A 26,387-nucleotide genomic window follows, 5' to 3' on the forward strand; every position below is an offset into this window, starting at 1 on the left:
TTTATAAGTGGGCTACCCTCAGTACATAAAATAGAAAGGCATGTATGTTACACATACAAAGTAAGAAATATAAAAAGGAGAGATAAAAAAAAGAAAAGAAAAGAAAGTGTTCTTTCCTGTAAGATCCAGACAGAAATTCAGTGTAATTAGTGAGAACATGTACTCTTAATTTATAAATGGGCTACCCTCAGTATATAAAATACACAGGTATGTATTCTATACATACAAAGTAAAAAAATATAAAAAGGAGAGATGAAAGGGAAAAAAAAAAAGGGAAAGTGTCCTTCCCTATAAGACCCAGAGAGCAATCCAGTGTAATTAGTGAGACCATGTTAAATACAGTATACGAAAAATTTTCAGTTTTGGCAAATACTTTTCAGAAAAATACCTAAGCAATGAGGGTACTAAATTTCCATTTTAAGAATTTAGTAGAGGCTTTCATTTAAACGTTTGGTGAAGATGTTGTGGTCTCCCTAATATGCGGAAAAGAGGACTTTGGGTAGGGGGGTCTGTTAAAAAGAAACAAAGAAAAAGTCACAAATTTTTAGCTGGTTAGTAATAGCCCCTTAATCAAGCAGGTGTAGTGCGGGAATCAAATCCTGGCCCATCAGAGTTTGAATATATGTGATTAAAGATTCCAGTGGACAGGATCTGAATTCCTCCTAGATCTTAGAGGGAATGAGGCAGGAAATGAAGGCAAAGGAGGGGGGTCAGCCCCAAAGGTGGCTGGTCCAATCTTAACTACTGATGTTAAAAAACACACCAAATGTTTCTATAGCATTCTTTCTGCTGCATTTTCTTTATTTCAAGCCACAGGTCTACTTGGAGGGTCATGCAGCAAGTGGCTTATAAATCAAATCAGAGTCTATGAATAGTGTCATCACATTAAGAGACAGAATTGCTGGGTTTTCTTGATAGGTAAAGAGCTCGCATCTTTGGAATCCATGAGTTGGTAGTATTTATGGCATACCTAAAATGGGGGACAAAAATCACATACGTCAATAATAATATACATGCAGTTCAGGAGTTAAAACAATGAAGACAATTCAATAATTTATTGCACTAGAAATTCCATATGATTCCTAAATATTGCTTCACAGGTAAAATGCAACAAATATAACTGGGCCAATTCCAAAATTAACAAATAAGCCCTATTGCTAACTGTCTACCAAGGCAAGCCATTCCCATTCTTCTCAAATCTCAGCATATGTTACCAAGAGAGATCCGAAAGATGGCAATCATATGTGTTTTGGAAGCCTAGGAATTTGGATACTTACTGTATCCTTTAGCTTAAAGATATGCTATATATTCTAATTTTCATAGACTAAGCCTTTTCATTCTGCACTGGTATCAAAGGGGAAACAGAAGGGGGAAAAATCAATGAAAACATTCAGCTACAATGTTATTTTCTTTCCTTTTCCAGACCATCATTATGCAGCCAAAAAAACTCACCGTAAAGAAAAAAAATAGAGCTTTTCCTAAAACAGCATTTAAAAAAAAATAAATTTAAATTACAGTTCTTCTGGGGAATATTTGGACTCTTCCACCAAACATTCCCAAGGAGCGGAAAGAAAATAAGCATCTGCTAATTCTGTATAGATTTATATATACAGAAGCCCTTTGTAAGGTGTACAGCACTAATACCAATGGAAGCAGAAGATCTGAACAAATTTATCGTGAACATTTAGAATATAGAAAAAGGTAATCTAATTTTAAATTCTCATGCAAGTAACCCAAATTTTATGATTGATTAAAAGATAATTTAATGTTCTGCTAATGGAAATAATTTTCATTCCATTTCTGCTGATATAAAAAACTTTTTATTCCGTATTTATATACAGCACTTTGGTGATGATGGCAAGCTGATTAATGTTTGTCAGATTTCTATAAATAGATGTTCTCCCATATCAAAAAAAATTTATATTTTAAACTCAGGTCATCTTCTAATTAATTAAGAAAAATAATTTAATTCTTTCCCTAATTAGGAAGATTTTTTAAATGTTTCACTTTCTTGGCAACATATGAAATATGTCATTTCCATTTAGGCCATTAATTTGAAGAAAAACTGAGCTATCATCAGGAACATCTTCCAAAAATGATTATTATATTTAAATTAATATAGGTTATGCAATGTATTTTATAACGTACTGAGCAATTTAACTCATAAGAATATTCAGAAGTTAATATGCAAAATAATAATTCACTTTGAATTTCAACCCCAATTTATTTCAACAATAATGTTTTAAAAAACTTCATTTCACCAAATGTATTCTTTTAACTAAAATAAAGTGATGATAAATTTTCCCCAATTTTAGAGTTTTACAGAAACTCTGCTAACAGACTCTGGCTGAAATTCTTAACAGAATTGAAATATTAAGACTTGTGTAGCAGATTTTCTTAAGTATGAAAAACAACTTATGTACATTTGAAAGCCAATTTAATTGATTTCAAATACTATAAATTTCATCTATTACTTTGAACATCCTTTCATTTAAGCACTGATAGTAGTACTTTCTCTTGTGCTTATTGTTACACCTGACAGCAGAATGTAGCCCCCCCCAAAGAAAATCATCCATCTACTAAAAATAAAAGAGAAGAAAAGCAGAGTCACAGTCCTTAATTCTGACTGTCCCCAAAGATTAATTGGTCTAACTAATTAGACCTTTAATAGCTTTTCCAGGTTCCTAAGAATAGGAAGAAGGAAAAACACTGAAAACTCTGCTGAGTTATACACAAACACATTCATGTTAACTAATGCAATTGTCTAATTTAAAGAGGAACTGACCTGAGAGGTACCTTGCTCCGATTAACATTACCATGCTACTCACTATAAAAAAGCCCAAGGGTAGACTACAGAAGATACTAGGGTCACCTGTGGTCATCCAAGTAGGAGGGAATTCCAGTCAAGCAAACCAAAAGAGAGACACATAATTACAATATTTGTGTTAAGAATCACATGATAGCAAAAAAAGTTATAAAAATAGTATATTCATAAAAGCTAGCAAAGAGTTATTACTTCAAATCAAAAACAGAATCAATACTGAAGGCTTATGACAGTTAACAGACAATACAGATAGCATGCCACAAGTAGCCAAGAACATAGTGCATACGACCAACATAAACCTTTCACTGGCAAAGCCAAAGAAAGCGGATGGAGAACTTTTTGGGAGGCTGTTGATTTTAGTTTTCTTCATTCTTCCCCAAAAGATACTAAATGAGCAATCCAATTCCCCCCAAATTCAAAGTATAGATCCTTTGGCGATCAGAGAAGAGTTATATTAGTCTACTGAGAATAAATTTCAAACTCTATCGGTTTCATTTTCTTTTTTAAATAGACTTGGTGTATAAGAAAATGCACCTGAACATTAATGTTACTATAAGTTAAAAACTAAACTGTATTAATCTACATTTTAAAATACTGCCTGACTGAGACGAAGGGAGAGAGTAGTATAGACATATATATACTACCAACTGTAAAACAGATAGCCAGTGGGAAGTTGCTGTATAACAAAGGGAGTTCAACTCGAGGATGGATGATGCCTTAGAGGACTGGGATGGGGAGGGTGGGGGGGAGTCGAGGGAGGGAGGGAATACGGGGATATGTGTATAAAAAAAGATGACTGAACTTGGTGTACCCCCCCAAAAATAATAAATAAATAAATTAATTAATTTAAAAAAATAAAATAAAATACTGCCTGAGAACAACAACTGTTGGAGTATTTTCTAACCTCAATTCTCTTGAAAACCCTTCCTTTAAAGGATAGATAGATAGATGCTTTTCTTGAATTTAAAAATTACATATCTAGATTTATTTAACACTTTTAGAAAAAATGTTGTTTTGGTGGGTTTGGCGTACAAAGCCAAGAAGTCATCATTTATGATAAGCTCTAAAAATCATCAAACCTCTAACCTCTTCTACAACATTTTAAACATATTGAATGTATATTAAAAATTCTTTACACTCCATTCCAATATAGTTACAAAACAAGAAAATAAATATGAATGCTTCAAAACTGACAAAATGCTTTGGAAATTAAGCTAACATAATATTCTTCCCATAAATTAAACCTATTTAAAGAGGATAAGAGACCAGGTAGCAATTCAAATATACTTTCAAGAGCATCAAAATAAGATTCTGTCTGTACTGCTAGTATCAAATAGCTTATTGATAAATCATATAGTTATATGGCTTATATTGCTTAAGGAATACAATCAGCATTTCATTAATTGAATATTATTATCCTGCTTATTATACAGTTTAGAGACTCTCAAAATATTATACGAGTGGTTTTCATAAATTTACTCAAAAATTTTTTCAAACTTTGCCTTAAATTCACTGCAGCCTAACTGAAACAAAAACAAAATCTGAAAAATCAAAAGCTCTCAAAAAATCAAATTACTTTATCATCAATGCTGATGGCAGAAACAAAAGAATCATGTAATTTTCTTTTATCAACTTTTTCTTGGCATTTTAAATTCACTGACAGTAAGGTAAGCAGAGAGAAAACGATCAATTGGTTTTGTGGGAACTTTGCAATTAAAGTTATATCCTCAACTGCAAGTAAGGAGGAGTATGTGTGGTGGCACTGATGTGGAGGCGGGTGGGGCAGGGGAAGAGGGGGAACAGGTAGGATTGTGCCATTTTATTTTATTTATTTATTTACTTTTTTGGCCATATAATATTTTTTGGTCATAAAATAAATAAGTTTATTTTTTGGCGGCATGTGGGATCTTAGTTCCCTGACTAGGGATCGAACCTACATCCCCAGCATTGGAAGCACAGAGTCTTAACCACTGGACCTCCAGCGAAGTCCCTGTGCCATTTAAAACAATCCAACTGGTCAAAGAAACCATATAACTCATTTTAATTAGCCATTAATTAAGGGCAACCAGAAAATAAATCAGAGTGCATGTCTGCTATATCTTTCAAAGCAATTAGCACTGCGCTACAAAAATACCCATGATTGAGAAGTTTAATTATAAAGGGTCTCAAAACTGCAAACAGTCTTAGCAAGAAATGCTTTGCCACCATCTTAGAAAGAAAGGCAAGTCTCAGAACAAAAGATTTAAAGAAAATGGATATTAAGCTTAAAGCTTATTTAGGAGAATAAACAAAAGTTTCAAGTAGAAACGTCCAGGACTGAAAATATAGATCACAGTGATCTCTGGTACTAGATGATCCCAGAAGCTTCTTCAAAAAGCCAGATACATTATAAGTGGTTCTATACTAACTTTGGGGTTGGGAGGCAGGCTACATTTCATTTATAAACTCTTCTCCATTAAACTATATTCTTCAATCCATTATTGGTCATTGTTTCATTCATTATGTTCCAAATCTTGCACTTAGCAAAGAATTAAAATATTATGCCATATTAAAGGCACGTTTAAGACTATTTCAATATTAAAGACAGTTCAGAGCTATTTACAACTAAATGGTTTACTTAAGGCAGATACCTTCCCACCTAAGTGATTGAGAAAAAACAGTCCTCTAATTTCTGCCAAGAGCATTCCCCAATTATGACATTTCTAATTTACTATGTTTGGTACTTTTATTCCTCTGATTCCAATGATTTCTTATAACATGCACGCACTAGGGGCTTGGAGCAGTCTAGGAAGGAATGAAATGTATTCTGAAATTAATACAGCTTTCGGTTGTTTCAGGTGATGAAGACAGCCCCCCAAAAAGGCAAAGTCAGACACTAAGAGAAAAAAAAGTCTAGTTGCTTTTTTTTCATTAAGAAGAAACTAGAAATAATTTTACTTTTAGAAAACTAAATAATCAGCCAAAGTATCAGGAATAAACTAATAAGGAAAGATATGGCAGGACAGAGTTAAGTATGTATATTAATCTGATAATGTACATTTTACGTTTAGAATTTTAAGGGTTTTCAAAATGTTAGAAACTACGAGCATATGATAATGCTGTTCTTCAGAGCAGCCTTGCTAAGTATAAATGGTCAGATACTTAAAGAAGCTATTTAACATACTAGGACAAAGTGGCCATAATAATAAAAACATTTTTACCACTTTCTGAAGACTGAGTTGTAACCCAACCCATTGATTTCATCACAGCTTTCTTCCAGGTAGAGTAACGAATTTCACTTTCTAGGAACAGAAGGTAGGAAAACCACACATAAGAAAGGCAGTTTACTAAGATGTTGTAAGTACCACACTTATGTTCACTCAGTATTCTTGACAAATTGTTACAAATATTAAACTGATGTTTGTGACATTGTATTAAACTGACAGGGAGCTTTACCAGGACTCAGATCCGGGAGTGAACGGTAGCTTGTGACTGCCAGTGACTGGGAGAAAAGCTTGCTTGGAAGTTGGAGAGAAATTCAGCCCGCTCTGCAGGATGAAGGGAGATGGGCTACCTGCTAAGACCAGGCCATTCACAAACAAGTGGTGATGAATTAGAGAGGGGAATCCTATTTGATCTGTTTTGTCTTTTTGGGAAGGCAGAGAAGCTTGGGATGTCATACAAAATCCACCTTGGTGCTATTATTTTATACGTAGGTTTTTAAAAAGGTTTAAAACCAAATTTAACATATAAAACCTTATTTTTATACACAAATTTAATGCAGGTATTGGTCCGAGCTTGTGGCTTAGCTTTGTTTGTTAAGACAATGAGTCAACTATGTAATGCTCATTTATTTAAATTGTTGCTACTTTTGTCAGGCTAGCCCTGCTGTGCTTAGAAGTTACCAGAATGTCACTTAGCCCAGGTAATCCTGTCCTAAAACTGGCCATTGGCACCAAAGATGATCCAGTGCAGATATGAGAGGTTGCTGGCCGATATATCTCTCTTGTCATTGTCAGAAAAGGCTACACTAACAGGCTAGAACTGATAGTGTGGCAGTGTTATCCTTGTACATGAAAGGACTGTAAGCAGTAGAAGTGAATGGTAAAAGTGATTATAGAAGTTTTTTTTTATAGGGAACTATTCCTCTCCTTCACACTCATTCAGCGTAACCAAATATGCTTAGTAACCAAATCCGCAACAGTAGCATCTGCTATCTTATTTAGTTTCTCAACTTATGAATAAACAGAAAGGCAAACTCTCTCTCACTTTTCACAGTATACCAATCTTCAATGCTTGCAAGTACCCTCACCAAAAAGGAACTACTGTATAGCAAAGGGAACTATGTTCAATATTTTGTAGTAACTTGTAAGGGAAAAGAATCTGAAAAAAATAATAGATATATATATGTGTGTGTAACAATCACTTTGCTGTACATCTGAAACTAACACAACATTGTAAATCAACTATACTTCAATTTAAAAAAAAATTTAAAAAAAGTACCCTCAGCGTTGATCTGAGGTTCAAACCGTTCCATCGTGACAGCTGACAAGTCCTCAGGTTCCAGACTCCAAACACCAACCCCTTCTGCAGCCCCTGCTGCCATGGCAGCTCCGAGGGCAGTTGTTTCGGGCATCGAGGGCTTCACTGAGGGGAGAGAGCTACATCAGTATCTTTGCAGTTATATATGCCTAAAAAACCAGTTCTTCCAAAGAAACGTTACTCTTGGAGTTTAAAGGAATGAAGGCTGACTCACCTACTGGGATATACAGAATGTCTGCTTGTAGCTGCATAAGAATTTTGTTGTTGGTCATTCCTCCATCTACCTGCAAATGGCTGAGTGGAATTCCACAGTCGCGGTTCATGGCATCCAAAATCTTAAATAAACCAATGCAATGAATATAATTAAAGTACTCCATGGTAACATCTCTAAAAATAGCCATCTTCTACTCAAAAGCACTCAAAAGCTCCCCAAAGCTTACAGAATAAGAATTTAGATTTCTTAGGCTGGTCTTCTAAGTCCTCCTTGATCTGGTTACAACCATACGTCTGCACTCACCCCTACATCCAGCCAAGCCAAACAACTCTATTTTGCACCCTGATTTCCTGCTGTGGTGCCTATGTTTGTGCTACTATTCCCTTTGCCTAATATGTACCACTCAGCAGCCCTCAACTGTAAAATGCCAAGCGTCTGGCAGTAATAGCAACTTAGAAAGTAATGACAGCTGGGAAAAGAACAAAAACTTGCATTTATTACATTAATGTTTAGGCAGGCTTAACTTTTTAGTATTTAGTAAGCTTATAGGTTTTAATACATTTCTGGAATTAACATATGATTTGTTTAGGAATAATAAAGGTGGATTAAGTACAAGAAAAAGGCCCATATTTATTACCTCTCGAGTTTGGAAACAAACAGCTTCCAATGCAGCAAAAGCAATATGGCATTTATTGGTGAATTGAGTGAGTCCACAGATGATCCTAAAAATACAAAGATTTTTAAGATTAGAGTGGAATAAAAGAGTCATCAATTGGAAATTTCCTAAACATGGAATGGTTGAATTTGGTAGGTAAAAATGTACAGGGGGAAAAACATGGACATAAAAAACCCAAACTGGACATAAACATTAAGTAGCTTGGAAAGTCCTTATAGTCTATAATGCTGCATCCACATATGAAAAAGTTCATGATCTATCTGAAGAGATGACAATAATATAAGACCAAACCAATATTCATCTAGATGACGTCCCTTTGATATATAACTTGCGGATGCCTTGAAGATAAAATAACACTAACATGAATATGAATATGGTGAGGGCTTATTGCCAGATGATTTATAACTTCTTGGAGTGCTTTCTTTGGCCGCACCACGTGGCATGCGGGATCTTAGTTCCCCAACCAGGGATTGAACCCGTGCCCCCCCCCCCAGTGGAAGCTTGGAGTTCTAACCACCGGACGACCAGGGATCTCCCAACTTGTTAGAGTTTAAAGGTTCTGAAATTATACTTTTCAAGTATAAAAGGTTTCCTCAATACTTTAAAATCTTTTGAAAATAGAAAACAATTAACCAATAAGTTATTAGCTAATACAGTAAATAAATCAAGACCGACAAAAGCATACCTTATTTTCAATTCTTACCCTCTTGCACTGGGCTCCCAATAAGGTGCATATAGCCCTGAAAATGCTGGGACGAAATAGCAGCCATAAGAAGTACCTACTTCTTTAGCAAGTTTTTCTAACGTTAAAAACAAACAAAAAAACAAACAAAAATCACTCTAATATATTCTACTTATTTTAGTCAATAAACACACGAGGTTAAAAAATTAGGACAAGGCTTTTGGTTTCCTATTATTTAGTACAGCAAAATGTTCCTAATTACAGCAGAATGTGAGAAGCAACAAAAGCAAAAATTTCTCCACACTAAACACCCCCCAGTAAAATGTAACCCAGCCCAAGAAATAAAGGAACTGGATTAGTTTCGTTAAGGTATTTTAGCTCATTTCCACTATTTTTAAGCTTGCTGACTAGCAGATGAAGAACTGGCCTTCAGTGCGTCCCTAATCAGAAATGTGTTCCTGACTGTCTCATCTTCAGATGAAATGAAACAAACAGATGACGAGTGGGTGGGGAGTTCAAAATAATTATCCATCGTCTGAAAATAGCCATATTGATACTTAAATTACAGGTACTGGAGTTTTCATTCTCACTCTAATGAGAGTTAAAGCTCTTTCTCATCAGATAAATTTAACCACAGATTCTGGCAATTTTGGTGTTCAATTTTACACTTGGGTAATTTTTATGCCCTACCATGCCAGTTTATTAATAACCACCACTAATTACGTCAATTTGTTGTTTTATAAAACTTCACAAAGAGTCTTTTATGTATAAATCAAACTCATAATAGGGATGCATATAGTTTAATGTCAAATATGGGGCAAAGCACACGTATTAACAGATCGCAAGGGTAAAATATTTAAAATTCTTATTATTTAGATTCTAGCCCTTTGTTAGAACATACTCACCAATTTCCTCAGACGTCTTTATAATTCCAAGATTGTCTCTTAGCCAGCGAATAACAGCACCAGCTATAGCTACCGAACCCTATGGGAAAAAAGGAATCCGAGAGAGAATATATGTTATCGCTATAAAAAGGTTTTATTGAGCATATTCTCTGTGTATGACACTACCAGATGGATGAAATTCAAAAATTTCAAACTTGGGACTTCTAAAAATATCATAAACTAGGTCTTTTAATATAAACATAGTTTTATCTAGGTCATCATAGAAGTTTTTCATGAGACAGAGAAGACAGCCCTCCAGTACACCCTTGGACCTGTGTCTTTAGGTGGACATCAATGTGTTGAGCAATTTGCTTCTTGTACAATTGTTCTATCTGTTGCTAAACTACTGAGGTATATTATCATCCAGAATACATTCCCATCTTATCCACTAAGTTATTGGGAAAGGCCACCCTGAAAGTTTTTTTCAAGCCCATTTCCCATATCTAACATTATATTAAATCTAGCAACCACAACAAAAAAGGTAGCAAAGAAGCTAACTACAAAGTAATGACTCTCTCCAACAAAATCATCAAGGGATGGGGTGGAGGAGGATGTACAGCTATGACAATAAGAAAGAAAACATACAACCTGGAGTCAGGTGAACTAGTTTGAGTCTGAGTTCTAGTACTTAACTGGTATCTGATCTTAGGCAAATTAGTTAGGCTTTCTGAGACTCCATTTATTCACCTATATAATAGTGGTGACTATAACAACAGTTACCTAAAGAAATTATAATGATGCTCAATAAAGGAAGTATACAGGAAGGTTCTTATTGAATGTAAGTATTAGCTTCTTTAATTTCTTTAAGTGTTAAAAAAGTATCAGTCAAATTCTATTGACTGATGTATGGATAAATAATACGTAGTATATCCACACAATGAAAACTTATTTGGCCATGAAAAGACATGAAATTCTGCTACAACAAGGATGAAACTTGAAAACATTATGCTAAGTCAAAGACCATCTACTGTATGAGTCCATTTATATGAAATGTCCAGAATAAGCAAATCCATAGAGACAAAGAGTTGATCAGTGCTTGCCTAGGGTTGAGGTGATGGAATCTTTGGGGTGATAAAAATGTTCTAGACTGTGGTGATTGTTGCACAACTCTGTGAATATATTAAAAAACACTGAATTATACACCTTAAAAGAGTGAATCATGTGATATGCGAATTACATCTCAATAAAGCTGTTTATAAAAAGATTCTGAGGGCAAAAGAAGTACCAGCACAAACCATTTGGAATTCCAAAAAAAAGTTCTTTGGTTCTGATATTTCATTCATATAGATTATTATTTTTCTTTTTTTATATAGATTATTAATGTAAATTACTTCCACAGAATCACCCCAAACCAAAACATCAGGTAATATTAAGTGCAGGAAGCAGAATGTTTTTTATATGTTGCCTGCCTCCCTGTCCCTAATTCAATTAATTGAATTGCAAATGGTTACCCCTTCTTGCAATCAGTTTTCAGGATATAAACAAACTAGATGCTGAACAAGTTGATACATTCTATCATTCATAGCTGCTATGATGACAAGTCACTCTGTGCTACTGCAAAGCTGGCAAAACATCACAGTTGCTCTTTTTATACAGTGGATTTTCAGCTACAAAAAATTATTTGAAGACCAGATTTGACATCGCTGTGCAAATATAGCCAGACTTTAAAAATGGGACAAAGACAACTCAGCAAACAGCTGACAAGGGACTCTAACCTAATGCCTACCCCCCTCCAAAAAAGAAATTCTTAATACACTTCCTAACTTTGATATACTATACATTTAGGTACAGAGGAGAACTAAGTAAATTATTTGCTTTTGGAGACAACAATTCAACTCTAAAACATCCTTTAGAAGCAGACAGTCAGAGACAGTAGTTGCCAAAGACTAGAAAATATATAAGATTTTCTAGACCAGTGCTGTTTAATAAAATATAATGTGAGCCACACACGTGATTTAATTTTTCTAGTTACCATATTTAAAAAGGTTAGATTAATTGTAATATATTTCACTTACCCCAATATATTAAAAATATTATTGACATGTAATCAATGTAAGAATTGAGATATTACATATATATATATTTCACTAAGTCTTCAAAATCAGGCACATCTCAATTTGGACTAGCCACATTTCAAGCGCTCAGTAGTCAGGTGTGGCTAGTGGCTACCATATTGGATAGCACAGTTCTAGATCTAAATGGGAAAATGGATGTTCTTTCTCCTTATAGTCTCAAAAAGACACTGGTCCTACATGGCATCTAACCCAAGATATGTGTCTATTTCCAATAGTTTTAGGTGAGTAAATAATGAATTTTAAGAAGCCACTGAGCTAGAAGTCTAGTGAAGTGGTCTTGTGGCTACCAGCTAGTAGAACTTTATATTTTTGGAAATCAAATGCTGATGTACCTCATTTCCACTGAAAAGGGCGGGGTGTTACAAGCTCAGACAATTTTTTTCAGAGGAAGCAATGTGGTTGCAGTAAAAGGAAAATCAAGGTTTTCATTAAAGGTAACTGGTTGAAAACCAGGGGGCATTATTTAGATTAAAACAATGGAAAAATAAATACAAAACCACTGTCAAGCCTCCAGAAGAAAATTATTTTAAATTTGGTCATCAGGAGTATACAGGAGTGTTTTGTTGTTGAATGAAGTACGTTCAATATAAAAAACACTTATCTGAAAGAAGTATATAGTTTTGGTATTAGGATATAATACTTGGTATAGCTATTAAAAAATTAATAAAAGAGAAACCTCCAAATTCACAAAAGATGTAGTCTTCTGAATCCAGAGGCAGGAGATAAAGTGGAAGATGGTATAGTGCTTTGAAGATGGGCAGGAAAAAGAGTACAGGAATGGAAACCTAAAATGATAGACAGAAGTCACTGTCTACTTGCTATCAAATAAGTTACTGTCAATTATACCATAAATATAAAGATTCAATATTTCAGCTCATCAACTACCAATATGAATAAACCCTTATTCTAAGTCACAATCCACTGGGAAAGCTCCACACAAGCCTAATAGTGGTTCTCTAAGAAAAACGTAATAGAAATGAGAGAGTAAAAAGAAGTTCAGGACTCCCTAGGTGGCGCAGTGGTAAAGAATCCACCTGCCAATGCAGGGCACACGGGTTGGAGCCCTGCCCTGGGAAGATTCCACATGCCACGGAGCAACTAAGCCTGTGCGCCAAAACTCTTGAGCCTGTGCTCTAGAGCCCATGAGCCACAACTATTGAGCCCATGTGCCGCAACTATTGAAGCCCACGTGCCTAGGCCCGTGCTCCAAAACAAGAGAAGCCACTACAATGAGGAGACTGCACACCACAATGAAGAGTAACCCCCGCTCACAGCAACTAGAGAAAGCCCGTGTGCAGCAACGAAGACCCAACGCAGCCAATAAATAAATAAAATAAATAACTTTATTAAAAAAAAAAGTTCAATGATAAGCAGATAAGAAAAATAAATTACTCAAAACCTAGACATGTAGCCTGGAAAGTGAAAGGCTAAGGAACAGGCTATGTGAAGATTAGATTAAAAATAATCACGTAGATCTGATATAATGTCACAGCAGGCAAACATACTTTACCTCAAAAGCTCCTTGACACGAATGACACTGCCATGAAAAATATCTGTATAAAGTAGATATTTCAGGATGCGGGAATGTATCTTACTTACAATGCAGTTATGGTTAAAATCAGTAAGTGTGGAGAAAAATTATGTAAAATAAAGGTTATCCTTAAATTGCTTAAAATCAACCATTAGGCACAATAAACACAGTTTTGTGTATGCTACAGTAATATGTAACACTACAGGTATAATTTATACTGTACATAATTTCCATATGATTATAAACACAAAATCTAACTCTATAGTATTTTTAATTGCAAAGAAAAGAGAACAGGAGCACAGAGTTGAACTGGGGAAGCATTTCTGAAATGTAATCTATATCATTAATACTTCGGTAACAAGTTAGGGAATTAAAATTAAAAGCACTTATCGCTCAGAAAGTATACGTTCCAAGAAAGTACGTTAGAAAAGTCCATAAACAATGTTTATAGACTCCAATGATCCTCGCCTCCTGCTGTTCATGCCTTTCCATGATCCTTTCCCTTTGAGTGAGGTGGGATCTATGACATGCTTTTAACCAATAGGACACATCAAAGGTGACGGGACGTATGTGATGACGTGTACATGATTACGTTGCATAAGATTATCACACCTGTTTATGGACTCTCCCTCCCTTGCCGGCTTTTTAATTTAATTAAACAAATTTTTGTCCTTGCTGGCTTTAAATCCTCACATGGGAAGGAATTGCAGGTGGCCTCTGGGAGCTGATGACAGCCTCTTGCTGACTGCTAGCAAGAAAGTGAAACCCCCAGTCCTACAACCGAAAGGAACTAAATTTGGCCAATAACCTGAGTGAACCTAGAAGCAGATGGAGCTTCAGATGAGACTGCAGCCTCAGCCTACACTTTGACTGCAGCCTGGTGAGACCCTGAGCAGAGGATCCAGCTAAGCTTTGCCTGGACTCCTGACCCATGGAGACCATAAGATAATAAATGGGTATGGTTTTAAGCTGCTTACATCAGTGGTAATATTGTTATGCAGCAAGAGTTAACTAATATATGAGGCTTATACCTAAAATGGGTATCCCTCAAGAGGGATGAAAAACTCCAAAAAGAAAAGCTTGACACTATAATCACAAATCATACCAAAGAGATGAGAAAAAGGACATTTAAAGAAAACAATGGGGGGGGGCAGGCAGAATATAAGGAATTCTCTTTGAAGCTCATGTTTAAATAGACAAAAATAGCATAACATAAGATTTGGTATATAAACAATATTTGAGTGTCTACTATAAGCCAGCCTCCGGGAGAGAGTGGTGAACAAGACAGGTAAGTACTCTGACCTCAGGAACTTATATCCTAGTGATGGAATACAGAACATGGTATCTAAAGTAAGCTCAAGTTCATAATTAGATTAAAGCCCCCCCCCCCCCCCCCGTGTGCCCAAACTGTTTTGTGAAATAACATTTAGAAAAAGAAGACGAACAAGGAAGGGAGAAGCACAGCTTGGGGAAGAAAGTGCACAGATGGCAGAGGGAAGGCAGAACTACTTGCTTTATTTTGGTAACCTTGCTCTATTTTGCTTCAGTATCTTTCACCACTAAGAAAATTTTTCAACTAGAAAGAGTGGTACAAATTTAAGCAGTTTAATATGAGTTTAAAGTCTCAAAACAACTGAAACATCATGTGTCTCAATTCCTTTTTACTAATAATGAAACAGGGACCCAGAGATGTTAATATTCTTGGTGATAAAAAAGAGGTAAACATCCCTATCAACAGAGATGGCTGACTTTGCACTTTAAAAATCACCTCTATCAGGACTTCCTAGATGGCACAGTGGTTAAGAATCTGCCTGACAATGCAGGGGACACGGGTTTGATCCCTGCTCCAGGAAGATCCCACATGCTGCTAAGCCCATGTGCCACAACTACTGAGCCCGTGTGTGGCAACTACTGAAGCCCGTGCACCTAGAGCATGTGCTCCACAACAAGAGAAGCCACCAAAATGAGGAGCCCGTCCACCACAAGGAAGAGTAGCCCCTGCTTGCCACAACTAGAGAAAGCCCGTGTGTAGCAATGAAGACCCAACACAGCCAATAAATAAATAAATAAATAAATAAATAAATTTATATTGAAAAAATCACCTCTGTCCCTAACAGAGGATAACAGGCAAAACGTAAAAAGAGAAAAATGAAACAACACATGCTAACTCAAATAGAGAATAGCATGGATGTGGACAGAAACATTAACGCATGGCCGAGCAGGATTTGAGACCACAGGCATGATGAATTCTGATTAATTTTTCTGTATGTGTCGGGGAGCAGGAGTGGTGGCCAGAACTGACTCTTGCAGAGGAAAGGGATTCAAAGGTGTTTTGTGTAAGACCAGGAATAGTGTCAGTGCTTAAAGCCAGGGGCTAGGTGCTCTCCTGCTTGTGTACGGGTGCTGGAAAACAAGCAATTGTCTACTTGCTGACTAAGGTTATTGGCTAAATGGAAAATGAGGCTGGAAGGGAAAATTTCAAAATAAATGAAAAAATCTATTGTTAAAGCATCAGCCATGATGTTGGGAAAATAGCTACATGCAAAAGAATCAAACCGGACTACTTTCTCACACCATATACAAAAATAAACTCCAAACAGGTTAAAAACTTAAATGTAAGACCTGAAACCATAAAACTCCTGGAAGAAAACATAGGCAGTATGCTTTCTGACCTTGGGTCTTAGCAATATTTTTTTGGATCTGTCTCCTTAGGCAAGGGAAACAGAAGCAAAAACAAAATAAAAAGCTTTTGCACAGTGAAGGAAGGTATCAAAAAAACAAAAAGGCCGCCCACTGAATGGGAGAAGATATTTGCAAATGATATATCTCATAAGGGATTAATATACAAAATATATAAACAACTCAAATAACTCAACATCAAAAACAAACAAAACTGACAGAGGACCTGAATACACATTTTCCCAATAAAGACAAAAAGATAGTCAATAGACACATGAAAAGGTACTCAACATCACTAATCAACAGGGAAATGCAAATCAAAACCACGAGATCTCCTCACACCTGTCATGATGGCTGTTAAAAAATACAACAAATAACAAGTGTTGGCGAGGATGTAGAGAAAAGGGAACCCTTGAATGCTGTTGGTGGGAATGTAAATTGGTGCAGCCACTGTGGAAAACAATACGGAGGTTCCTCAAAAAATCAAAAATAGAACTACCATATGATCAAATCCAATTCTGGGTATTTTCCCAAAGAAAACAAAAACACTAGTTAGAAAAGATATATGCACCCCTATGTTCATTGCAGCATTATTTACAATAGCCAAGATATGAAAGCAACCTGAGTATTTATTAATAGATGGATAAAATGAATAATTTTATAATATATATAAAAAGGAATATTATGACATCTTGCCATCTGTGAAAATATGGATGGACTTAGAGGGCACTGTGCTAAGTGAAATAAGTCAGACAGAGAAAGAAAATGTCGTATGATTTCACTTATACGTAGAATCTAAACAATAAAACAAATGAATAAACATAATAGAACAGAAATAGACTCACAGAAATAGAGAACAAAATGCTGGTTGCCAGAGGGTAAGGGGGTAGCAGGATGAATGAAATAGATGAGGGAGATTAAGAGGTACAAACTTTCAGTTATAAAATAAACAAGTCATGGGGATGTAATATACAACATTGAGAATACAGTCAATAATATTATAATAATTTTGTATGGCAACAGATGCTAACTAGACTTATTGTAGTGATCATTTCGTAATGTATAAAAATACTAAATCACTATGTTACACATCTAAAACTAATATAATATTGTAAGTCAATTATACTTGTATTAAACATTGATGAAATTAAAACATATATATACTTTTTGGTAAATTAGACATTACCGCATATCATATGCTAGCTTGTGAGCATCACTTCTACTAAAAATGTATGGGGGGCTTCTCTGGTGGTGCGGTGGTTGGGAGTCCACCTGCCAATGCAAGGGACACGGGTTTGAGCCTTGGTCCAGGTGGAACCCACATGTCTCAGAGCAACTAAGCCTGTGCACCACAACTACTGAGCTTGCGCTCTAGAGCCTGCGAGCCACAACTGTTGAGCCCACGTGCTGCAACTACTGAAGCCCATGCGCCTAGAGCCCGTGCTCCACAAGAAGAGAGAGGCTACTGCAGTGAGAAGCCCATGCACCTCAATGAAGAGGGACCCATGCTCTCTGCAACTACAGAAAGCCTGCACACAGCAACGAAGACACAGCGCAGCCAACGAATGAATGAATGAATAATTAAATAAATATAAAAAAGATATTTTAAAAAAGTGTATGGAAGGGGAGAAAATGACATCAGTCAACAAAACGTAACAACTGGAATAGAATTCATTCCAAGCCAGTGGTTAGGACTCTGCGCTTCCGCTGCAGGGGCCAGGGGTTCAATCCCTGGTCAGGGAACTAAGATACCACATGCCTCGTGGCAAAAAAAAGAAAGAAAAAACCCCAAAACAAAACAACAACGACAAAAACACAAAGAGGTAAATTAAGGTATGATTTCCATGAAAAACAAAAAACCCATGAATTACAAATGAAAAAAAAAAGAAATAAAATCAGATGGACATGAAAAATAACCAATTAAAGATTCTAGAAATGAAATTACTGAGATTAAAAAATATAATAGATGAGATAAACTGTAGAATAGACAGAGAAAATAGGTAAATTAGTACTCCCATACATTGCTGATGGTATTTACACGTGGTAATGAAAAAGAATGAAACAATACCTATATCTAACAACACAGATGAATCTTGCAAATATAGTGTAGAGTGAAAGGCCAGATCAAAGCCTGCATATAGTATTACTCAGCCTCTCTCTTTTATATTTTTAATATAAAAATATACAATATTTGCATGTTGCATTAAAAACATGCAAAACTAACTCTGGTGTTTAGGGTTGCACATTTAAGTGTTAGAACTATAAAGAAAAGTAAGAAAGTGATTATAATAAAACTCAGGGCAGTGGTTACCTCAGAGGATGAGGGAGGAGGCTGTGATTGGGAGGGGCACATAGAGGGTTCCTGGTAGTTTTCTGTTTCCTGACCTCGGTGAGGTTACATGGGTCTTCTTTGTATAATAATTTGTTAAGCTGTATATTGATGTTTTACACATTTTTTCTATACGTCTTACATTTCACAATTAAAACATTTTTGTTTTGTTTGTTTTAAAGAGAGAATTTGGAAGGTAGATACTGAGAAACTCACCAGGGATGCAGCAAAGAAAAAGAGATTAAAAATATACAAAAGGGCAGTTAAGAGACATGGAGGGTGGGTTGGAAGGTTCCAATATCCATACAATAGCAATTCCAGAAGAGGATGGAGGCAATGGTAGACAAGCAATATTTGAAGAGATAATTGTTGAGAATGTTCCAGAACTGAAGACAGACTTGTATTCAAGTACCTAACAGAATAAGTAAAAATAAATCCAAACGCAGCCACACCATACTAAAACTATGGAACATCAATGATAAGGATAGACTGTTTAAAACTTCCATACTACCAGCCTACAAAGGAACCATTTTTAAATCAGAGCGGCAAAGGTCTCATCAGCATGAAAAAACGGTCAGAAGGGATGTAGATAAAACAACTGAGATTTTATATCCATCCCAAAGAGAGGGCAAAATAAAGACAAACCTATAAAGAACAGGCTTACTGCCCCAGACTCTATGAACTATGAGAGGGTGGGGGTGGGGGAGGGGAGACATAAAAGGTCTGGGACCAAAGAAACGACACTGGACACAGAAATTGATAAAATATGTAAATTAATATGCTTTATGATTGAAAAGAAAACAGTATGAATTACTGCATGTTTAAGAAAAAGGGGAAATGAAAATTTTAAACTCAGTAACATAATTGCATTCAACGTCCTCATCATGGTTGGGCGGTTATTAAAAATACTAAACAATTATAAGCACTCTTAGAAAAATATATAGTTATTATTTTGAAGGTACTACCTCAAAACAACAACAAAAAATTAGAAATGCATTATGTTGCTTCTAAATCAGCAGAGGGAGAATGAAAGAAGACTAAAAACGAAGAGGGGTGGGTATAGTTTCAGTTTTCAAAAAGGGTAGAAAGTAACTTTTGACACCTCAGAGTGCCAAGCCTAACAACGATCTGTCAAATTAAAGAACTGAGTCTTAACTATCCGCTTTGTAAGCACTTACCCAGAAAAGGAAGCAGTGTGACCAGGTAGAACTTGCATGAGTTTACTGAGAAAAAGTTTTACCAATCTAGCTTTATTTGCTGCTCTCTTTTTTTGATTTTTTTAAATTTTATAAAATGTTAATTGAAAAGAATTAGAAAACATGGAAAAGAAAAAAATTTCTCTCTTGTTGGTAACATATTCTCATGTGTGTGTTGTGGCTGAGCTGCCAGGTTAGTGGGAGAAGGTTGTGACATATGGGAGATTCATGCACTTGGAAGACTTGGTGCCCGGAACACTCAGATTAATAAGCAAGGAGGTGGCACAGTGGGGCGGCCTAGGTGTCTAGACTTGGATGTCCAATAACCTGGATTTGCATCGAGGATTGCCTACTTACTAGCTGTCAAGCTACCCTGGCCAAATGACTCCAATTTCGCTTGTCTTCTTCATGTATAAAATAAGAGGATAGGCTCTTGATCCTAGAGGTCTTGAGCCCCCCGGTCCCATCTTTCTCTTCAGTCTGTGTCTGTGTTTTTTTCAGTCTGTGTCTATGTTTTCTTCAAGCTTGTGGCACCCGTCACTCACCTCGAGTCGCCGAGCTGGTCTCGGCAAATGGCGCCCAACGTGGGGCAGAAAGCTTGAGTGACGAAGGCTCACGAAAAGTGAAATTGATAAAAGTAAAGAATTGGGAAGTGCCGTGAAGCCCCAAGAGGAGAGTAAGAGGCCTCTGAAAAATCCTGCCATTCTCAGATGCGCAAGAAAAACGCTCCAAGAATTGACGGAAAAAGAAGTAACTCGAATGGCTTATCTTGTCCTACGAAAACAAAAAGGGGGAAATGTGGGAAGACATTCAGAAGTCTTTCTGAAACCTTGTAAATGTTACTAAAAGTAATTAAAGTATGTGGGCCGAGTGGAAAAAAAAAAAATAAGAGGATAGCAGGGTGTAGTGAAGCCTGTTGTCATCTAATCTACTGCCCCTCTCCGCTTTCAAATTCTATGAAACTTAAAAAAAAAATTACATGAATCAAAATGAAATCATAAAGCTTATGTGTTAAGTCTCCAGATGAGACAAAACTGGAAGAGTAACAGAGTGAAGAGTGAAAAAGCATTCAGACTGTGCCAGAACAGGCTTGAAATCACTATCGTGAAGTTTAACGTGAAGAAACAAAGACCTCAATTTAGATTAACAAAAGATTGTGCAAATACAAAATGGCATGGGCTTGATTTATTTGAAAAAGAGCTAGATATTTTAATATATGCTCTTGGAGCCAGGGATATGATAGGGTTACTAGAGTAAATTAATGAACTCTCAGGCTAGAGTAGCAGAAACACTGTTTACTGTCATGGAGGCACAAATCCCACAGTGGGCAGACCTCTGTGCTTTTATTTTATTGTGCTTCACAGATACTGTGTATTTTTTACAAATTGAAGGTCTGTATTAACCCTGCATAGAGCAAGTCTACTGGTGCCATTTTTCTAACAGCATCTGCTCACTTTGTCTTTCTGTGTCACATTCTGGTAATTCTTGGATTACTTCAAACTTTTATTATTGTATTTGTTAAAGTGAGCTGTGATCAGTGATTTTTGGTGTTACTATTGTAACTGTTTGGGGTGCCACAAACTGTGTCCATACAAGACAGTGAACTTAGTAAATGTGGATGTTCTGACTGTTCCACCGAGCGGCCGTTCCCCATCTCTCTCCCTCTCCTCAGGCATCCCTGTTCCCTGAGACACAACAATAATTAAATTAGGCCAATTAATAACACTACAATGGCCTCTAAGTGTTCAAGTGAAGAGTCGCATGTCTCACTTTAAATCAAAAGCTAGATAGAAATAATTAAACTTAGTGAGGAAGGAATGGCTAAAGCTGAGATAAGCTGAATGCTAGGCCTCTTGCACCAAATGGGTAGCCAAGTTGTGAACGCAAAGGAAAAGTTCCTGAAGTAAATTGAAAGTGCTACTCCAGTGAACACACAAATGATAAAGAAGTGAAACAGCTTTACTGCTGATATGGAGAAAGTTCTAGTGGTCTGGATAGAAGATCAAACCAGCCACAACATTCCCTTAAGCCAAAGCCTAATCCTGAGCAAGGCCCTAACTCTCTTTAATTCTATGAAGGCTGAGAGAGGTGAGGAAGCTTCAGAAAAAAAGTCTGGAGCTAGCAGAGGTTGGTTCATGAGGTTTAAGGAAAGAAACTGTAACATAAAAGTGCAAGGTAAAGCAGCAAGTGCTGATGTAGAAGCTGCAGCAAGTATTTCAGAAGGTCTAGCTAAGACCATTAATGAAGGTGGCTACACTAAACAACAGATTTTCAGTGTAGATGAAACAGTCTTAAATTGGAAGAAGATATATGTGAGACTTTCATTGCTGGAGAGGAGAAGTCAATGCCTGGCTTCAAAGCTTCAGAGGACAGGCTGGCTGTCTTGTTAGGGGCTAATGCAACCAGTGACTTTAAGTTGAAGCCAGTGCTCATTTACCATTCTGAAAATCCTAGAGTCCTTAAGAATTATGCTAAATCTACTCTGCCTGTGCTCTATAAATGGAACAAGAAAGCCTGGATGACAGCACATCTGTTTACAATATGACTTACTGAATATTTTAAACCCACTATGGAGACCTAATGCTCAGAAGAGGATTCCCTTCAAAATATGAGTGCTCCTTGGCGATGCACCTCGTCACACAAGAGCGCTGATGGAGACAAACAATGAGATTCATGTTGTTTTCCTGCCTGCTAATGCAACATATATTCTGCAGCCCATGGATCAAAGAGTAATTTTTTTGGTCGCACTGTCTTAGTTCCCTGACCAGGGATTGAACCCATGCGCCCTGAAATGGAAGCGCGGAGTCTTAACCACTGGACCACCAGGGAAGTCCAATCAAGGAGTAATTCTGAATTGCAAGTCTTATTGTTTAAGAAATAAATCTTGCCATAGATAGTGATTCCTCTGATGGATCTTTTCCGGGCAAAGTATATTGAAAACCTACTAGAAAGGATTCACCAGTCTAGATGCCATTAAGAACATTTGTGATTCATAGGAAGAGGTCAAAGTTACAATATTAACAGGAGTTTAGAAGAAGTTCATTCCAATCCCCATGGATGACTTTGAGAGGTTCAACACTATTTCTAGGAAGTAACTAGAAATAGCAAGAGAACTAGAATTGGATGTGGAGCCTAAAGATGTGACTGAATTGTTGCAATCTCATGATAAAACTGTAATGGATGAGGAGTTGCTTCTCATTCTTACAGATAACACTGTGATTTTCATTAGCTTTGAATGTTTTTCATATTATCTATACTGACTGAAATGTACTTACTTCTAATGCATAATATACTGGTTTGTCTCTGCCAAGTTTGTAAGCCACCGTGGTCAGAAGGCCATGTTCAGAAAATACACACTGTAGGAAAGAGAAAAAGATTTCATTAGTCAGGAACACAAAGAGATAGTATTAGAATATTTTTAAAGCAAAAATGATCTGGTTACAACATAATTCAATAAATATAACAGTTTAGAAAATAGATCTTAAAAGGCAAAATTACCAGTATTAAGAACAATACACAAACAGTACAAAAAATTTATCCCTTGTTCCATATTAGATTTGCATTAAGAATCTGACTAGGTCCTAATGTAGATATCCCACTAAAACACACATATAAAATTCAAAGAAGCTAAAAAAAAAAATTCAAAGAACCTAAAATGGTTCTTACAAGAACCATTCAAATGTAGTTATTTTTATCATTTTTATTGAGCTCTAAATTAAACCCTGATAAAAATTAAAGCTGCCGACTCAAACGTAACTTAATAGCAAATTATAGTCAAGTATTATTAAGTTAAAGAAGACTTTCATTAATCTTTTAATTTGAAAAAACCAACCTTACGGCCTGTATTACATAGTAAGAAACAGCCTGTTCCATACCTATAGTTGGGGGAAGAATGAACAGTAGAACAATTTTATTAAAAGTAAATGATGAAACATTAATAACACAAAACTGACATTTAACTTAGAACAATAAAAGTAATTATATTAAGGTTTTAGAAAAGTTCCAAAAGCTAACAAACATCACATACTCTTCTTGGAATAATGTTTTAAAGAACAGTCTGGAAGAAAATGTACTTAGTGCAATCCTAATGGAAAAATGCAAGTATTTGGCACTCAGCCATTCATAACCCAAGGCCATGTCTCTAAAATAGCACTGAGTTACAATATATCCTAAATTCTGTCACAGTTACACTGCTACTACTAATCCACATGCAGTGCAGCATCATGACTAACAGCCATTTGGCAATGGGCGGGCCGCCTAGCTCCATCATTCACATAGTCATAAACTTCTGGCATGGAGAGGGGGTGGGTCCAGGGTGCGGGAAAGGCTACTGTGGGTTTAGCTTCCCCATGCTCTGCGCAGGACAGGGCATTCTAACAGTGGTGGGAGAGTCACGGCCAGCACGTAACGCAGCTGCTATGGAAGAACTGAATTTATTTTGTGGCAGCCTTATCAGCAAAAGCTTTGGACTCTGGTCCAACAAATCTGGTGCTTGGACATGAGTGAGTGGTTTTGACTTGTGTCAGGCAGATAAGCAGCCCAAACTGATATCAGAAAGGGTCACATGGCAAACTCAGTTTTCAAATGAGCTGGCTGCGACTGTCATCCCTGGCTCTTCACAGCTGTCCTGCCCTGCCTGAGATTGCCTCCCCACAGGCCTTGTTGCTGTGCTCTGTGACATTCATTAGGGCAGGAGGGAGGAGGGGGAGTGCTCAGCCCAAAGCTGGGTAGGGGGATCCCAGCAGATGCTGCCACCAGTCAGCTGATGGGGTCTGTGTTTGTCTTGTGGAGTAAATGGAAACCCAGGGCAATTTTTTTTCCAATAAACATTTTTTTCAGGCACCACTGGTATGAATAAGAATTAGCCCAACACTGTCTATCTCTTCTGCTTGATTCTCGGCCTACACGGGATTCATGAATATCTAAATTTTCAAAGACACCAGTCAAATTACACTAGATATGGATTTACGAATTCAAACACATAAATCGCTACACCTTTTTACTTCTGTGACACTGAAAAAACTATATATTTTAAGTCAATCTCTTTTAATAAGTATTCATAAAAATGGAAGTTAATTACCTGTTCCACACTTTTTAAAGGAGAAATCGATACTGATTTAGTCCCCATATAAACACTCTGTATACTGAATGGTAGTGTACAAATCTTAAAGTACGAAATTAACGCAGAGGCTCAAGGTACTTAATAAAAGTGAATTCTTAAGTTCGTGTATACTTAATAAGTAATTAATGAGCATTATCGACATATGAAGAGACTCCCTTGCTACTTTTAGACCACAGCTTTCAAAGCAGTATAACAGGCAATTCTTTTCCTCTTAAATTTGATTATTTTTTTCTTCCGAGTCATCAAACATGTATGTGGTTTCCAGCATTTACATGGTCTACCAATCCTTCTTCAAGATTGTAGTGTGTTCAAACATCCCAGAAAGATGTCTGACTTTTTTCTAACCTTTGGAAAGGTAAAGGTTGTTTGCTGTCCTCCACAGAGAAGTGTGCCAAAGACGGCACTCAGGGGGAGCACGACTGGCCCTGGTCGAAGCTGTGAAAGAGGCAGAAGGCCTCCTCTATTATAGTTAGGGCCTCTGGGGAGACGAGGCACTTAAAACACAAACTTAACTTAAAAACACAAACAAAATTCCCCGAACTTGGCATGATTCTGTTAACCTAACAAACTATGTACTTGACTTCCTGTTCCTGGATGGTTGCCTTGTTGCAAAGCACATTTTGTCTTGCTGTCTCTATTTTCTACCTACCTGCATCTGTTTTGACCATTTGCAACCTGGCTTCCATCTTGAGCATTCTACTAAAACTTCATTCTTGGAGGTCGCCACTTAAAGACCTGATTTCTATGTACAATGGTCTGTTCTCATCCTCAGCCTCCCTGACCTTTTTGTACTGTTTTGCACTGCTGACCAAGCCCCCCTCTTAAATAGCTCTACCCTGGATCTCCATGTTGATGACTAACTACATTCTATGTGTCTGAATTCTGCATCCCTTCATCTCTTCTTTCTTCTAAATATCTCCTCTACCTATATACTTTTTCTTGGTAATTTTATCTACTTTTACTGCTTCAAAAATCACCTCTAAATATGAGAAATTTAAAATCCCTACTTTTCTGCTGAGTTCATTCCCCATTACCATATGAGTGTAATGTGCAGCCTACCAGTACCGCTGACGTGTCCCAAACAGAAATTCTTCTACTTGGACCAATTCCCTAGTTTGACTAAGTCTAACCACTGGGCCCAGGTGACTAGACACCATACCTACTTCCTGTCTTTTGTTCCCCTGCAGCGCCATGGACATCCACCTACACTTCCCTCTCAGTCCTCATCCTTCTTAGTCCTTGTCCCTGTTACTGAGATGCCATGGTGGCCTCCTCTATGTCCTCTTTGCCACTAGTCTCTCCCCACTTTAACCCAGGACTACCATATCATTAATGAACAACTCCAGTCATCTCTGAACATCAGCTCACAAACCTTCAGAAGTGTCCCACTGCCTTCAAGAAAAAAATCCTCAGTCTGAAATTTAGAGTTTCACACCACCACCCTAGCCTTATTTTCCTACAACCACTTCCCTACCCAAATGTTCTCTACATTCTCTAAATAAAGTCTTCCGTTTCCCTATCTGCATCTTGGTTCAGTGTCCATGTGTTCACCAATATTGCTCAGTCTTCAAAACATCTCATTACTAACAATTTT

The 26,387-nt window shown here is 36.7% G+C and overlaps 1 protein-coding gene across 9 annotated transcripts in view; it reads right to left on the reverse strand.

Annotated features, from left to right (window-relative positions):
- Positions 1 to 780: 780 nt before the first annotated feature.
- GK (glycerol kinase) overlaps positions 781 to 26,387 on the reverse strand; it is a 66,289-nt gene continuing 40,682 nt past the window's right edge. For 6 of the 9 annotated variants that reach the window (XM_057717713.1, XM_057717707.1, XM_057717708.1 and 3 more), the window contains 10 exons: positions 23,504 to 23,546; positions 22,947 to 23,027; positions 9,823 to 9,901; positions 8,939 to 9,035; positions 8,197 to 8,281; positions 7,560 to 7,680; positions 7,307 to 7,450; positions 6,025 to 6,105; positions 2,786 to 2,872; positions 781 to 970 (listed from right to left, as the gene is read on the reverse strand). In XM_057717713.1, the coding sequence (XP_057573696.1) occupies positions 960 to 970; positions 2,786 to 2,872; positions 6,025 to 6,105; positions 7,307 to 7,450; positions 7,560 to 7,680; positions 8,197 to 8,281; positions 8,939 to 9,035; positions 9,823 to 9,901; positions 22,947 to 23,027; positions 23,504 to 23,546 (829 nt within the window). In that variant the 3' untranslated portion in view covers positions 781 to 959. The remainder of the gene's footprint in view (positions 971 to 2,785; positions 2,873 to 6,024; positions 6,106 to 7,306; positions 7,451 to 7,559; positions 7,681 to 8,196; positions 8,282 to 8,938; positions 9,036 to 9,822; positions 9,902 to 22,946; positions 23,028 to 23,503; positions 23,547 to 26,387) is intronic. The other 3 variants (XM_057717710.1, XM_057717712.1, XM_057717714.1) reach the window with 1 other exon arrangement.

This window comes from Hippopotamus amphibius, chromosome X (assembly GCF_030028045.1).
Source record: "Hippopotamus amphibius kiboko isolate mHipAmp2 chromosome X, mHipAmp2.hap2, whole genome shotgun sequence".
NCBI lineage: Eukaryota > Metazoa > Chordata > Mammalia > Artiodactyla > Hippopotamidae > Hippopotamus > Hippopotamus amphibius.